Source organism: Corvus cornix, chromosome 13 (genome assembly GCF_000738735.6).
Source record: "Corvus cornix cornix isolate S_Up_H32 chromosome 13, ASM73873v5, whole genome shotgun sequence".
Taxonomy (NCBI): Eukaryota; Metazoa; Chordata; class Aves; order Passeriformes; family Corvidae; genus Corvus; species Corvus cornix.
The window spans coordinates 9,148,046-9,163,429 of record NC_046343.1 but is presented as its reverse complement, the minus strand read 5'-3'; the positions used below and the strand labels follow the sequence as shown (position 1 = coordinate 9,163,429).

Here is a 15,384-nt window from a genome sequence, read left to right as displayed (position 1 = left end):
GATGTTTCAAATAAATGTTGCACAGCTTTATTGATCCGTAGAGCCCCTGATACCACAATCACTGACCCCTGTTGCTCTGCACAACTGCAAAGATACCCTTGTGGGATGATCTCTGCCTGTGCTACACTCAGGTACCAGCACTTTTCCACTTGCTGCACGTTTCACGTCCTGTAACACTCTGCTCTTTTCTCCTGCCCTCATCTGCAGCTGAGCTGACCTAGCATTAATGTGTCAGATTCCCTCCACTGTACAGTAGCAATCTGGCCACTGCTTCTTCCATAAATGTTGTACTTTCCAGTTAAGGAACACATATTACACCAACGATCTCTGGCATTGAAACCCACCACCTAAGTGATTTCACAAACTAATAAAATCCATAAACCCCAGCCTTGAGCCCAGCTGCACCCTGCTATTAACTTCTCTTTTAATTTGGAAAGGTTCCCTAAGTTTTCCACCCTGCTGGCAGATTTTAATACAATGTGTCAGCTCTGCTCCTTTTCTGCAGCTTAAACATTAACCTCTACACTTGAGCAGTGCCGAATCTCCTTGAAAAGTAAATTGAGAGCTGCAAGCAGCCTTGACCACCCTGAGCCCCAGAGGTAAGGGCAGGGGTGCCGGGCTCTTCTGTACTGTCCATAAACCTTATTTCCAGTGTTAGGTAAGGCACCAATGCCCGTGGTGGTGGGACTGGGAGGGTGGTGGAGATGTTGACCTAACCTGTAGCGCCAAAGTGATGCTTAGCAGTGTCCCCAGGCAGATACAGTTCTCCCTCTGTCAGAGGAAATGGTTTAAGGAGACCTTGTACTAGTCCATCCCTACCCTTCAAAAAGGCTGGATGACCCTTTCCTTCTCCCTTTTAGATTACTGCCAAACTGCACGAGATCTGGCACAGGTTGCAGGGAACATCAGTTGGGCTTTTTTTTTAAGAATATCTCACTAAAACGTGAGAGGAGGACCTCAGGAGCCAAGTTCTAAAATACTCCACGATGCCAGTGTGTCTCCTTGTTGCCAGCTAAGCAATTTACCCCCTTCCTGCAAGGTCAGCAGGTGTTTTATCCTTCTCAAAGGCAAACAAGTGAAGGCATGGAGGAAGTCAGGAGTCCTGCACAGACTGACAGCTCCTGGCAGCAGGAGGGTCTGGCAGTGACAGATTGGCTGATGCTCCTTGCGGAGGTGGGTACGCAGCAATCACCTTCTTTACTGACTGTTGCAGTGGGGAGACCACAGAGATTTTTTTGGTTTTTGTTTCATTACACATATTACAGATTATTATTATATTATAATCTGTATATTATGTTAAAGATTTTGCATCAAGGAAGATGATGCTTCCTAACAGACCATAGCCAATCATCTAGTTGCAGATTTTCCTCGCTTTTGTAAAGAGCAGTGTGCTGTTCATCAAAAAGGATCATGGCAAGTGTTATAATTGAACTGACTTAAGTTGGTTTTCATAGCTGAGAGAATAGTTAAGGGTTCTCTGTTAATTGTTAATTAGTTAACCACTTAGTATTGGCTTTGCCAGTTGATTGTTAATTGTTAGGAAATTTGCTGATTAACAATTGTTATGGGGAGGTAGTGTTAGGAGCATTTTCTGTATTAGTGTTAGGATGGTGGGGAGTGTTGCAAGTTGGTAAAGAGGGAAAGTTCTAGAAGCTGTGAGGGTCTGTGCCAGTCATGTCTCCTTAGCATAAGGGGATCAATACCACCTGCTGATAGGACCGAGACCAGCGAATCGCTCGATGCCCAAGAATCACCCCACAGATGAGAACCTATGTCCTAGAGGTGACATCTAAACGAGCCAATCGGACTATGGAAGGTGCAGGGGCCTGGGGTGTAAGAGGGTGGTGCCTCTCTGGGGAATAAAAGGCAGCGTCCCTCAGGGGACGGGGATTTCTCTGCCCACACACGGCCATGAGTGGAGCTTCCCGTGCGCATCCTTTCCCTCTGACTGTTGTGCTGATTTGCCAAAGAGATTCTTAATCGTCTCAACTTAAACAGTGAACTCTAAAAAAGAACAACTGGCTGCTGTGGTCATTTCTCTCAGCAAGGCTATGATTTCATATCAGTCTTGTGCCCTCTTCAAGAAAGCTCAAGGCATCCGTTCAGATTTATCTCCTTAAATGTGTTTGAGAACTAACTCTGCCAAAAAAGTAATGCAGTCAATACAATTACAAAATGATCACATTTTGACAAAACAAGTAGAAAAAAGCCTTCAAGCCTCAAAGTAGCTGTGGCACTGAAGAGTGAGTCACATTTCCCTTTGGGAGAGTGAGACAGAAAAGCTTCCCTTGTAGCCTTCAGCCTGATTTCTGATGCAGAAAGCAAGATGAACACAATCAGCCTTGCCTCCATTTCGATTTTGTTTGCATAGCATGTTCTTAATTACAGGCTGTTTCAAGAGCTGTGTGCTGTACACAGCATATGATAAACAGATAAACATAGCTGGCGTAGTGGCAACTGCTGAGGAAATGATCTGCTCTTCAGCATTGAAGAACTTCCAAAAAATTTTAAAAGTATCCCATGGTTAGTTAAATAATCTCTATATTTAACTGTGTGGAGTAAAAACAACTGCATCTTTATTTCCTTTGCTTCCAGAACATCAAAATGAAAGAAATGTCACAAACTTCATATAATAACTCAAATCAGAGGCCACTGGGGTACTATGTGCTTGCTTTGTAGATGACAACAGAGGAGAAATTGAGCACACACTTTCAAAAGTACAGTAGCAAGGGAGGGTGAAAGTTAAACCAAACATTCACTAACCATTATCATTAGAACAAAGCAAGCAATTCCCTCAGCATACACTCTTTTTTTCTGCTTACATACTGCCCTGGAAAGGTGTGCTTTTCTTAAATGTGTAATTTGGAGTTGTTTTAGTGAGCAGCTGTTTGTCTAAGGGCTCCCACTGAGGTATCCAGGGAGCTGTCAATGCTCTTTGGAACTGGCCACAGTCAATTAAGTGCACAAATCCAATGGGTCTTTTTCTGTCACAACTGTCCAAGTGACCTCTGAGAATCAGGTCCCACAGTTAAATAGTCATATTTTGGACTACAAAACAGTGTAAAATTTCACCCATTCTCATTAGAATTCACAAACATGTCCCCCAGGAAATGCCTTCTGTGATGTTGCTGAAGTCACAGAAGGGTTAGGAGGACACCAAAGTAAGCATTACCCCTTTTTGGCCCAATGATTTTTCAGTGAAGGAACAGCTGAGTTCCTTGTTCAGCTCTAATACTGAAATCTTCCTTCTTTCCATGAGTAAGTTAATGGCAGCAGGAGACCACCACCTACAGCAAGGCCAACAAGCAGCCACAAAAAATAGAGCAGGAAGCATTGCTAGAACTGGTGACTGCCCATCTGCCAAAATAACCTTGTCATTAGCTTATTAAAATTGTTTGAGACTGTCTACCTCAAGGCTTCTAGTTTGTTGAAAGGAATGTCTAAGAAGGATTTTTTGGAATGAATGTAAATCTATTCTCTTTGTTTCACATGATGAAAGGGCTTTTTTTCCCTGATCATCATTTGCCACTCTTGTGTGTTTAAATAATCAGAAGAAAGTAAGTATTTTAAAAGTCTTTTCTGAATTCTTAAAAGGAAAATTTATGCTCTTGCAAAATTTGCTTTATAACAACATGAAGTCCCTCCAGGATAAGTAATCAGCAGTCTGAAGTTAAGGAGGATCTCTCCCCAGTCCAAATATACCTGGGGCATTTAAACAATTTTTACTCCAGTGAGCAGTCATCATTTTAGTGAATGTTTGATCATTATTTCAATCAAAGGACAGTAACTGCTGGAAGATCCACTTAGATAATGAGTGCTAATAAGAGAGTTACTGCGCTGAATTGCACCAGCAACTGGAATTTGTCAATGACGTTCTCCAGGGATGTGCCTGGGGGATGCTGTAAGTGAGGGCTGCTGTGCCACCAGGCAGTCAGGGATGGTACTGACTTGATTCTCATTACGTCTTGTGCTTCAAGGGCATCTTCTTTTCAAATATGAAGCAAGTCACATCCCACATACTCAGTTCTCTTCTCCCTGACTACTGAGCACAGATAGATGTAAATGCATCTGGTCTCACAAATCCTTCCATTAAAATGCACCCTGAGGCTACAGGAGAGGTTTAGAAGGCACATTTGGCTCAACAAGGGAAAGTAAACATTATGTTACAGGTTACATGTCACACAAGAGGGTGTGTGGTAAAACTGGAAGGCAACAGCCCCTTGCAGGACAGAAATGATGCTGAAAAGGTCATTTCTCCAAGAGGAGCGATGAGCTAAGCCCCAGGCTCGCTGTGTAACACGTTCCAGAATTGACACATCAAATGCAGCATCAAGTGTCTGCTGTGCACACTGTAACCACTGTGGGCTCAGGCACTGTGGCTGTGGAGTGGTTTTCTGGAAGTCAGCTCACAGCAAGGGGAAAACACCATGCCAAGCTTCCCACACACACAGGTGTGTGGGAAGGAAAGCCCCCCCTGTGTCCCTAAGGCAGTCAAGGTGGATTTGTGAGACTCAAAACTGACTGTCCCAGTGGTGTGCTGGTGCCACATTGCAGTGCAAGGGAGGAGGCTTTCTCCTGGATGCATGGGACACATCCCTCATAGTCAGCAGGACTATACCCTGCTCTGAAACCTCCTTTAGGACCTCAGCTGTCCCTCACAGGATTGGGACTTGTGCTCCTGGGGTCCTGCAGAATTGAGACTGCATTTTGTCCTGCCACCAAAGGGCTGTAAGTTCAAAAGCAGCCTCACTCTGAACCGCATTCCATTGGCGTTTTTCAACCTCTTTCTCTTCCCAACGTCCCTGACAAGGTGAGGGAGGGGGACACCTAGCACAGACAGCTGTGCAGGGCTGTGGGTGCTGGCAGGTGAGCATGGCCCAGGCAGACCCACTGTGGAGAAGAGCCTGGTGTGATGCTCTGTGCAGCTTTCAGATGGCTTCTGCTGGAAAGTTCCCAGTCAGGACTTAAACCCCACATCCCAGGCACCCTGGTTGGTCTTGCTCTGTTTTGAGCACTATGACCAGCAGTTGGCTCTGCAGAAGGGCACCCAGTAATCACACCTGCACTCAGATGATGTCCTAAAACAGATCACACAATCAGAATATTCTGAGTTGGAAGGAACCCACAAGGATCATCAAAATGAATGATGGCCCCTAATCTTAAATGAATGGCCCCTATTTGTTGGGTTCAGTTCCCCCAGCGTTGGCTCTCAGAGAAGCAGAATCCTTTCTTATTTTACATACATTTCATCCTACAGGTTTAGGAACAATAATCTTAGGTTTAACTTATTCTCCACTGCTTCTCTTCACACACTGAACTGAACATCTCACAAAACCTGTCCCTGATCTGCTGTTTTGATTTCCAGAGATAACCATTTCTGAACTGCTCCTCTCCCTACCCTCAGGCCTAGAGCTGGCTGCCAGGGCTGCAGGCTGTGGTACAGGTTTCCCTGTCAAAACCTGGGTGTGATTTGCCCACACAGCTGCAGCAGAAGGTACCTGAGCAGACCTTGCATCAGCAGCAGGCTGGAAGGGGCTGACGAGAGCAGCCTCTTTCCCCCAGGTACTCACGTTGTAAACGCGGGGTTGTACTTTGCACCAAGGTAGTAGGAGTAAAGGTTGAACATCCCAATCATGAAGGCTAGGAACACCATGATGAAGATGACCATGAACTTGAAGATATCCTTCACAGTCCTCCCCAGAGAGATCTGCAGGGGGCCGAAGCTTTCGTTGGCTGGAAGAATGTAAGCAATGCGGGAGAAGCTGAGTACCACAGCTATGGCATACAGGCCTTCTGAAATGATCTGAGGATCCGAGGGGAGCCACTTGTTCCTGGCTAAAACAATACATGTACACTAGGTGTTAGTAACAGAAAGGGTTAGATGGAAGCTACTATGATAAATGACCCTTTTCCAGACTCAGCCTTGCATTTGGCTAGGAGTTAAAGAGAAAAAACAGCTTTGGGGCAATTGTTCACTGGACCTCAGCATGCTGTACAAATAGGGGTGAATTAGTTGTATTTTTCACATGGTAAAGATGGGAAATGACCAAGTCACTGGGATTTACTGAAGCCAGACAGTGAAAACAACCAGCATGGGTTTAAACAAACTCAGTATTTTCTGTTTCCTAGTTGAATATCAACTGGGTTATGCCTTTTCCATTTGAAGCTCTTAAGATGGAGAACCACAACCACAACCACAACACAGTGGAATGTAGCTGTAGATTTGCATACAGGGCACTGTGTCAGTATTTGGAACGGAAGCATTATGGAGACCAAGATCTCTCTCCTCACCATTAGAGAAGAAAGTTAGGATTTGTTCGAATAAAGCAAGTATAAACATTAAGTATACCATTTTCATGTTAACTCTAAATTAAAACCAGTTTCTGAAGTCTAGTAACTGTAATATTTTTACTTTAGAAAACTCCAGATATGCATCATTTACCTAATATTCTGAAAATTTAAACATTTATATTAATATGGCTTATAAGTGTCCTTGCATCAACTGAGGTTCTTGGTGGAAAGATTGTGATTCACAGCTAAAACATGCGACATCTTCAGGGCCACAGCAGTAAACTTAGGCATTATTTGCAGTAATGTGAACCAAAGGAAAAGCAGCAGATGGAGGGATTCACAGGATCTCATTGGGATATTCTGTTCTGGACCCTTTGCACCTTTGTATCATGAACTCACTTTAAATGGGTGAGCAGCAAGCCAGAGAGGGAAAAGCCACATTTTCTGTGGCCTCTTGCTTGCGTGGGCAGAGAGGGATGCAAGAGACTGAGCTGGTGGGGCCACGCAGATCCTGTGGCTCTGTACCCTGCTGTGGGTCAGGCACGTGGCTCTGGGGCTGTGTGGGGTATGTCTGCAGGGCAGGAGGTGCTGCCTCAGCTCTCCGCTGCAGCCCAGCACTACAACAACCACCTCACAGCTCTACGGAGCAAGTGGTGTTCTTGGTGCCCAGCTCTGGAGCTCCTGCAGCCCCTCTGTGAGCAGAAATCCCCATGGATTTTGCCCAGGGTGACATCTAGAGTTTGCAGAGGTGTGCAGTGGATCCAGTCCCCACACGGGTGTGAAGCTCTATTCATTTCCGTAAGCAAAGGAAAACCATTTCAGCCATCCAAAATAACAATTTCAAGGCACTGCTGCTCCTTGCATTTCCCAGTATCAGCACTTATAGGTGATACAGGATTTACAAAAATGCAGGTTTTGAGGAGCAGCAGCTATTTTTATTTATTTTTATAGAGGTGTTGGATGTAGCAGAAGTACAGACTTACTGCAGCCTCAGTTTACACGTCTCCCTCCTCTCACATCTGGAAAATGAAGCAGATTAATTCATCTGTAATTTAAATTATATTCTGCTCACTCCCAGTTCCTGATTATCTGTTGCTCAAGCTACTTTTTCAGGATGTGATTGACCTGAATGGCACAAGAGCAGAGGCTGCATGAGGCTTGGATCCTCTCTTACTGGCTGGGAAGATGGCTGGAATGGGTAGATCTAGGGAAAATAATTCGGTTTAATTAGGAAAAAACCTATATAAATTCACAAGAAAAAATCTGCTTTCAGTACTCCCACACATTAACCTAAAAGAACAGGAAGTATTAGATAGCAAAAAGCATCTTACCGTAGGTAAAGTAAGCAACTTCAGGGGGAAGGGTGACATTATTGAGGTCATCATCTTGAACGTACTGGTCTACGTACTGTTGTGCCTCAGAGGCTTTGAGAAAAGCCATGAACCTGGCAGTGAATGATGCCACGAAGATGGACAGCATCCCGAAGTCCAGCAGGTTCCAGAGATGCACCACGTATTCACGTGGACCCTCTTCCCAGATCTCCTTGCACTCTGACCATATCATACCTGTGGAGGGATCAGAGCATCTTTAACTGGCAAACACAGAAGGTGTTTTTGTATCCAGACAGATCTGTTTCCTGTTTTCAGTGGCTTCTAAGACCAAAGCAAAAGACTCTTTAATTAAATGACTTTATGGGGAATGGGTCATGTAATCTTTTCTTAAGAATTAATTCAACCTTGTAGTTTGTATGTCCTTTTGTGCTTACAAAGTAGAAATCTCAAAATGTCACTGTTTAAGTCAATGGTAAAGCTGATTTCTGATGACGACAGAAAAAGCACAGTTCAAAAATTCTGATGACATGACAAAATCCTACTGCTGATGTGTTTGGAAAAAATGTAGATTTCCTTTCTTGTCCCCAAAATGACCTTCCTACACTGTGCCACTGAAAATGGCACTGCTTGCTCTGCTGCTCTTTTCCTCCTTCCCTAAGATAGTGGGTGTGTCCATTTTGAGAATGCAAACAGAGCTGTTCAAGAGTAAGTTTAGTATGATTAAAAAAGGGTAGGGTAGAAGTTCTGTCCTTCCAATTTCATAAAGCTTTCTGTATTAAATAATGAATTTCCATATATCAAAGGCTGATCTGTCACTTTGAAAACACTGAGTTTAGCCCAAATTTAGGATTTCTGAAAACAGACTTAAAAATAAACCTTAATGCCAAACCCAGTGAATTCAAATATTTAACATCCGTGTCCTACTGGGAAGGACTGGGGTGGACAAGTGAATTCAGTGGGCAAAGAGCTCCGGTCAGATTCACTAATTTGCCCAACTTTCAATCCCAGCAGGGCTCCAGGGCCGAAATCTTGGTCCTGAATAGCTAAAGTGTTGGAATATTTAACCCACTGATAAATATTTCCTGCACTCTACCCAGTCCTGTTTCCATAGCAGCAGCAAAATTCACATTTAATCAAGAAGGAGAGGTGCCTGCCAATTTCCATGTGACCTCCTGCAATCTTCTCCTTTCTGTGAACTCCTTTCATTCTCTCTGCTGGAAGCTCTCGTCGTGTGGCATGTAAATGCATTTGCTTGGCTACTTCTGAGACTCCTAGAAGCACAGGGTGTCCCCAGAGCTGCACTCAGAAGATGGGTTACTGGGAGGGAAACAGGTCAGTGGGAATGTAGCCTGGGGGTAGAGGAGTGGAGAACTGCTGCTGTCAGTCCATGTGCATGGAGAAGGATTTAAAGAGAAAAAGGAAAGCTGAGCTATCCATAGCACCATCAGCCAAGGTCACAGCGAGCCCATGAGCTCCACATCCCTTGAATCTCCCTGGAGATGTACCCTGATATAGGTTATGCCCTGTGTAGATCTGTCTTGGGAGAGAGCCTGAGATCTGCAGAGCACTGAGCAGAGGCAGAGGGAGGGCAGGAGAGGAGCCTCCCAGCTCTCCTCCTCCAGTCTGCAGGTGCTTGGCTGAGTTAAAAGCAGGAGCTTCATCCTGCACTGGCACTCACCGTGAGTGAGATTTAATAATAAATAGCCTAAGGGAGAAGGTGGAAGAATTGGTTTCTCAGGACTTTTCCTGGAGCGAGGATGAAATATTAAAGAAACATTTCTACCTTGAAAAAAAAGCATCCCAGAAGTGATGGATAGGAGCCATTAGCCCTGTGCATTACACATGTGTGCTGTATAAAGGTGCTAAAGCACTCAAGGAAATACCACATGCGTGGTAGCATTGCCCAACAAAGCACTTGTTCATTGATGACCAGAAATGACTCCCATCCAAATTTATTTCTAATCTTGCTCACTTAATATACCTAAGTCACAGATTAATGAACAAAGAAATGTCTAAAACTGAGGAGTCTGACCAAAATTAGAATCGTTATGTGAAAGTAATGTGCCTATAATTTGCACTGTTTTTTTCCCCAACTTTGTGGCAATCATTTTTAAAAAATGTCTATTCAGGACAAGTAGAAAAGTTCCAGTAATTACTTGGTCAGCACTGCTGGGTAATTGTAGATACATTGTGAGATAGTAATTCAAAGCTTCTCCTTAGTAAAAGTATTGAGAAGAGAAAAATCAGCTAAAATTCAGGGGATGGGACATAAGAGGAGGTGTAAGAAATAAGGAGAAGCAAATAGGCAAAGCAGCTCTGCCAGGATGTAATCACATTTCCATGTGGTGTTTCTGAGATCCCCAATGGCTCTGGCAGGGGGCATTTCCCTGAGTTTGATGTTCAGAGATGTGGGATATGAGCAGCTCCTATGCTCCAGCTTCTGCATGTCTCGTGTTCCCACAGCAGGGATGATCAGAAATGTCACCTTGATGGGCAATTCTGGTTTCAGCAGGGGAAGGAGAGTCAAGATATAGGCACAGCCCATCTGGAAGAAAAATGGGAGTGTGAAAGAAGTGCTGTTCACCACCTGTGCACACAAAGGAACAGTTTGTCAGATTTTTATATCCTCTGGCCTGGTACATAAATCAAGAGCATCAGCAGATGTTGCAGAGCTGCCTTTGAGCCTTTCTGGGTCCACCAAAGGCTGTTGGACTAAGAGATTAAGACTGCTCAGATTGCATCCACCCAGAGTTTAACTGCTACCCTGGTTGCTCTTGCAGTGGGGATTTTGAAATAAACCCCCCCTGCTTTCAGTGCACACTTCTGTCCATACTGATCACAAGGAAAATCCCAGCCTTCCTCATTTGAAGGCAAGAGATAGGAAGATCTGGCCACAGGGAAGAGGCATGCAATGAGCCCTGGATGCATGAGCCAAAATTGCTGTGCCCAATGTACAAGGGGATGTTGGTCTTGTTTAACCTCATGAGATCCCCATGGTTCCATTTCTTAAACTTGTCTGGATGGTGCATGCCATCCTTCAGGTGTGTCAGCCTTGGCACTCACCATCTGCTGGCTTGCTGAGGGTGCTCTCGAGCCTCCGTCTATGTCATTAATGGTGGTATTAAATAACACTGGTATTAAAAAAAAAATATGCCCTAGGGTATATTACCATGTCCTGCAGCTGTAGGGAGGAGGAGAGAAGATCCAGCAGGCAGGAATTGTGCAGCAAGATTGATTTATTTAATTATTTTACAAACTCTTTTATAGACTTTTTTCTTCATAGTCTAATTGGACAAAGGACCAGCCACCCCTTGGGGGTGATTGGCTAAAATCCTAAAACATCCATTGTCAAAATATTTGTCTACTATACTATAAACAAGACTTCTCCAGGTTGCAGGTATTTCATTGTTTACAGAACTCTGCTACCTCTTCTGTGAGAGAGAAAAGTCTCTCAGGGGCTTAGAAAATAGCAAGAAGATCCTTGCTAGCAGCATTTTTGTATCCACACACTGGTCCCAGTACAGACCCCTGGGGGACACCACTTGTCACTGATGTCCATCACTGGACTCTGAGCCTCTGACCAAGCAACCCTCCAACAGCTTTCTTATCCATCTATCAGTCCACCCATCAAATCTGTCTGTGCTTTAGAGAGAAGGATGTTGTGGGGGTCCATGTCAAAGGCTTTACAGAAGTCTGGTTAAGTGACATCTGCAGCCCGTCCCTTGTGCACTTACACAGTCACTCCATCAGAGAAGGCCACTAGGTAGGTCTATGTTAGCCACTTTAACTATATTTGTACTTAAAGATACATATTTATAATACCTATAAGATTTTAGCACCAAAAGTTGCCACCCTTGGTGCTTTCAGAGTCCTTAAAGTTCAGGGTCACACATGGGGCTCAAGAAGTGCAGGTGTCTGCAGGCCATGTGCACCAAACTTTCACCTCAGTATTGCTGAAACATTATTTGAAGCTTTATGGAGGCAGGCAGGTAAAATGGCCAGAGAAGATTGTCAGTGCAGATGTAGGCAATCATTAGAAAATCTCATTATATTCAGGAGTCTGTACAATGAATCACCTTTCTTATCCCAGAAAAGTGAAAACCTTCAGTTTAAATGAAATGTTTTCTTCTTCATCTCTCAGGAACTCAACAAGCAGACAGATACCTACTGCCTACAAGAAAAGAATGCCTAGTTTAAAATCTAATCATCTTGTCCAACTGCTTTAATATAATTTTAAAAATATATCTTACAGTCTTACTCTATCCAGTCTGGCATCTATTCAGTATTTTCTAGCTTAATATCCTGTATGGGATTCTGATTATCATGGGAACAGGGAACAAAGAAACATTGGACAGGAAGTCATCAGATAGAGCAGCCATATCCTATTTTTTAGGGGAATTTAATGCCATCAGTACTTCTGGAACAGTGGAATTATTTGCTGCAAGAAAAGAATCAAAATCATGGTGGTGAGCAAAAATAGATACAGAAGAAGTAGACAAAGATTCTACAGAGTTGATAAGCTCAATTTCCCAATAAATCTTCCCAAGCTTGTTTAGATTAGTGGTTCAAGCTAAGTGACCTGCCAGGAGTAAATGATGCCTGTAGGAAAAGTGAGACATCTGATTTTGTCTAAAATTCCTTAGAAATTTAACTTGTGCATGTGGCACACTTCTGCACTCAAAGGGTTCACCCACATGAATCTTTACTTTGTAATTGTTGAATAACTTAAATTCCTTTAAAAGATTTGAGCACTGCACTGTCCTCTCACCAGTAAAAATTTCATACTACGAATTTCATAAAATCCAGTGCTTACTTGCCTAGCAGGTTTCATCACTAGATCTTGGAGTGCATTACAAAAAAAGCACATGACATTATACTCATTTTGCAGACAAAGAAACTGACGTTCAGTGAATTATAGTAGGATCCCATGGCAGGGTAATAAATCAGGCAGACTCACCACACTTCTTTCTGCTCACTTTGTCCTAGAGTGAAGCCACAAGACCTTCTTTAAGATGCAGTGATCAAACCAAGAGAAGTAAATAGGCAACATCTATAGCATTTACCATGGAAAGTGGAAAATCAGGTAAGTGAGAATTTGCTAAGCATCATTCAATGTTTTCAAAAGTGGTGACCATGATCAAAGTCTTCTTTGCTCGTCTTTTAATTAAAACTCTTGACATCAACGTCTAGACTCATAGTGAATTGTTTAAGTTTCGGGGAGTTGTCTTGGTTTGCGTTTTTTGTTTGTTTAGCTTGGTTTTGGTTTTTTTTGGTTAGTTAGTTGGGTTTTGGGTTTTTTTAAATTTTTCCTTTGTCTTGTCACTGGGTATGATGCTATTCCTAATGAGGTTGAGTTCCCACGGAGAACTTGTAGACATTTTGGTTTTACTTACCCAATACCCACTTCATGATCAGTAATTCTGTCCATGAGAACTGAGTTGTTTTGACTCTGAATATTTGTTTTGGATGATCCGTGATGGTCTCGTTGGGGAGATTTTTGACTCCTTCAAAGCGGTCTGAAGCGTTCACTACTAACAGTCCAAGGAAGATTGTGAAAGAAACTGCATGAGCCACAAACTTCATGAAAGGACTTCGAAGGGTACGTCCCAGCTGCAATGGAACATACACAATCATAAAGTTTTTATTTACCCACCTCCTAGAAGTTTTTTTCACTATAAAAAAACCTTTTGAAAGCTTTTGCCCATGGTAAAAAGGATTCAATAATTGATTCTGGATCATTAGCTAAATAGGGTTTAGATTTGTTCAAGTTGTTATTTGCTATTACGAGACATTATACATTGGGTAATTTTTATGCGTGCCAATGTCTTACAATGCCCCTTTAAACCCACATGTAATATCTAATTGTCCTGGCCATATGGTGAGTGGAAAATGAAGAGACAGGACATTTAGATGAAAGACATGTTTGTTTGTGTATGTGTTATATGAGTGCACTCTTGTGTCAATATAAATCCTAGTGATGGACACAATTGTCATCCTTAAATCATTGTTATATGTCAGAATCTTTTACTAATGGTGAATTCTTAGTTTGTTATCAATGTGTAAGAAAGAGCCTTCTGTTTAAATATTCTGTGGCAATGCTTTTCATATGCTTTGCTATGATAGTCTTCTCTCATAATTAGTACAAAAGCTGGAGAATCACTCCCTGAACACAAGGATTTATTTGAAGACATTAAGCCAAGAACCAGAGCAGCAGGTCTCTTCACTACAGATAATATTTGTTCTGCTCTTCTTGAAAAGCTTTCTTTGTTAATGAATTTAAATATCACTCTTTTAATTTTACATTTTCTGTGAACCAAGAAAACATTACTCCAGAAAGATAGAAAGAGTAGAAGCATTTTCAGGAGCACTAGGGCTGAAGCCTGTAGTGTTGGACACAACAGGGAGCAATGGAAGAGCTGGCCTGGATGGGGCCTTTCCAAACCCCCCACAAAGCAAATTATATATATATTTTTTTTTTGGTATATTACTCATTGATTCATTCCCCTTGATGCCAAGGTATCATCCATTTTTTTTTAATATCTACTGATTTGATCATAAAACTTCATAGGAAAAAGGACATTAAAAGGAAACTCCTTGTTTCTTATTTATCTCCAATAGCAGATTAATTCCAAGGAGCCCTGGTCTCTGCTCATGGCAGAACAGGAAATATTTCAAAAGTGGAGGTCTCTAGGTCTAGCAGAAATTCAAAGGAAGTCCTAGGATTCTGGGTTTTATTTCTTTTTCTTAACAGAGTTTTTAAAATGTCAATTAAATCTTTTATAAAGTTGACAGAATAGGAAATCCTACTGGAAAATTTGCATGTTTCTAAATATGGAGAGACTTTCCATTAAAGAAAATGAAAATGTCTGCTCTTTCCCCGGTCCTGGCTAACATTCCCTGAGGTCAATAAGGACATGTTTAATTGGGTAGATATTGCACTGACTTGAAAGCCAAGTTTCTTTAATCTTGTCTAGGAATAATATGGCAGATGTAGGAGTGGATGAAGTGTGTTAAAAATAGTCTCAACACTTGCAGTTCTGGTTCACCCCCAGTGCTGTCACCCTTGGTGTAGTGCTAGTTCTCAACAGTTTTTATGGTTGGTGTTGTGTATATTTATGCTTTGTAGTAGAAATTACAATTCCAGTACTGATGGGATGATGGGATAGGCCTGAAAAATGTCCCACACAGTAATAATCTCGGACGTTTTCCTCCTATGACCTGAGAGAGTTCAGATTGCAAGAGTAAAGTGGAAAAACAGCCATGGATCCTTAACAAGAAGTTTTTAAGAAAGTGGATTTGCAATCTGTATGAGATTCATTTCTACCCTGAATTCACTGAAAGAGAAAAATTGAATCTACCTATTGAATCACGAATCCTCTCCAGATAATGAGAATTTTTCTGCTGTCTATAGAAATGCAAAAAAAGAAAGACCTTAGATTAAAGCAGCATAGTCTCAGTTATGAGAGAAATAATCCCGTGTATTACAGAACGAAATGAATTCTATGGGTAATTTCATTTACTTCTCTCATGATTAAACAGAAATTTGTATTTAGTTAGTGTTACATCAGCCTTTCGTCCCATTTATTACTGCAGAAAGTTTACAATTATTTTCTTGAGCTGAAGCTTTTTCATCTCTTCTCAGAAATCTGATTTTAAGTAAGAGCTACAGAAGATGTTGACTAAAATATCCTGTAAAAAATTAATGAAGTGTCAATTCCTCCAGCCAGTCTAACACTTTATGACTAAAAGATTTTTCAAACAA

At 42.2% G+C, this 15,384-nt stretch overlaps 1 protein-coding gene across 1 annotated transcript in view; it reads right to left on the bottom strand.

Moving 5' to 3' along the window:
• Positions 1-15,384, bottom strand: part of TRPC7 (transient receptor potential cation channel subfamily C member 7) — a 76,118-nt gene that overhangs the window by 12,832 nt on the left and 47,902 nt on the right. The window contains 3 exon segments of the mRNA XM_010399836.3: positions 5,571-5,835; positions 7,623-7,856; positions 13,016-13,232. Of these exon segments, the coding sequence (XP_010398138.2) occupies positions 5,571-5,835; positions 7,623-7,856; positions 13,016-13,232 (716 nt within the window).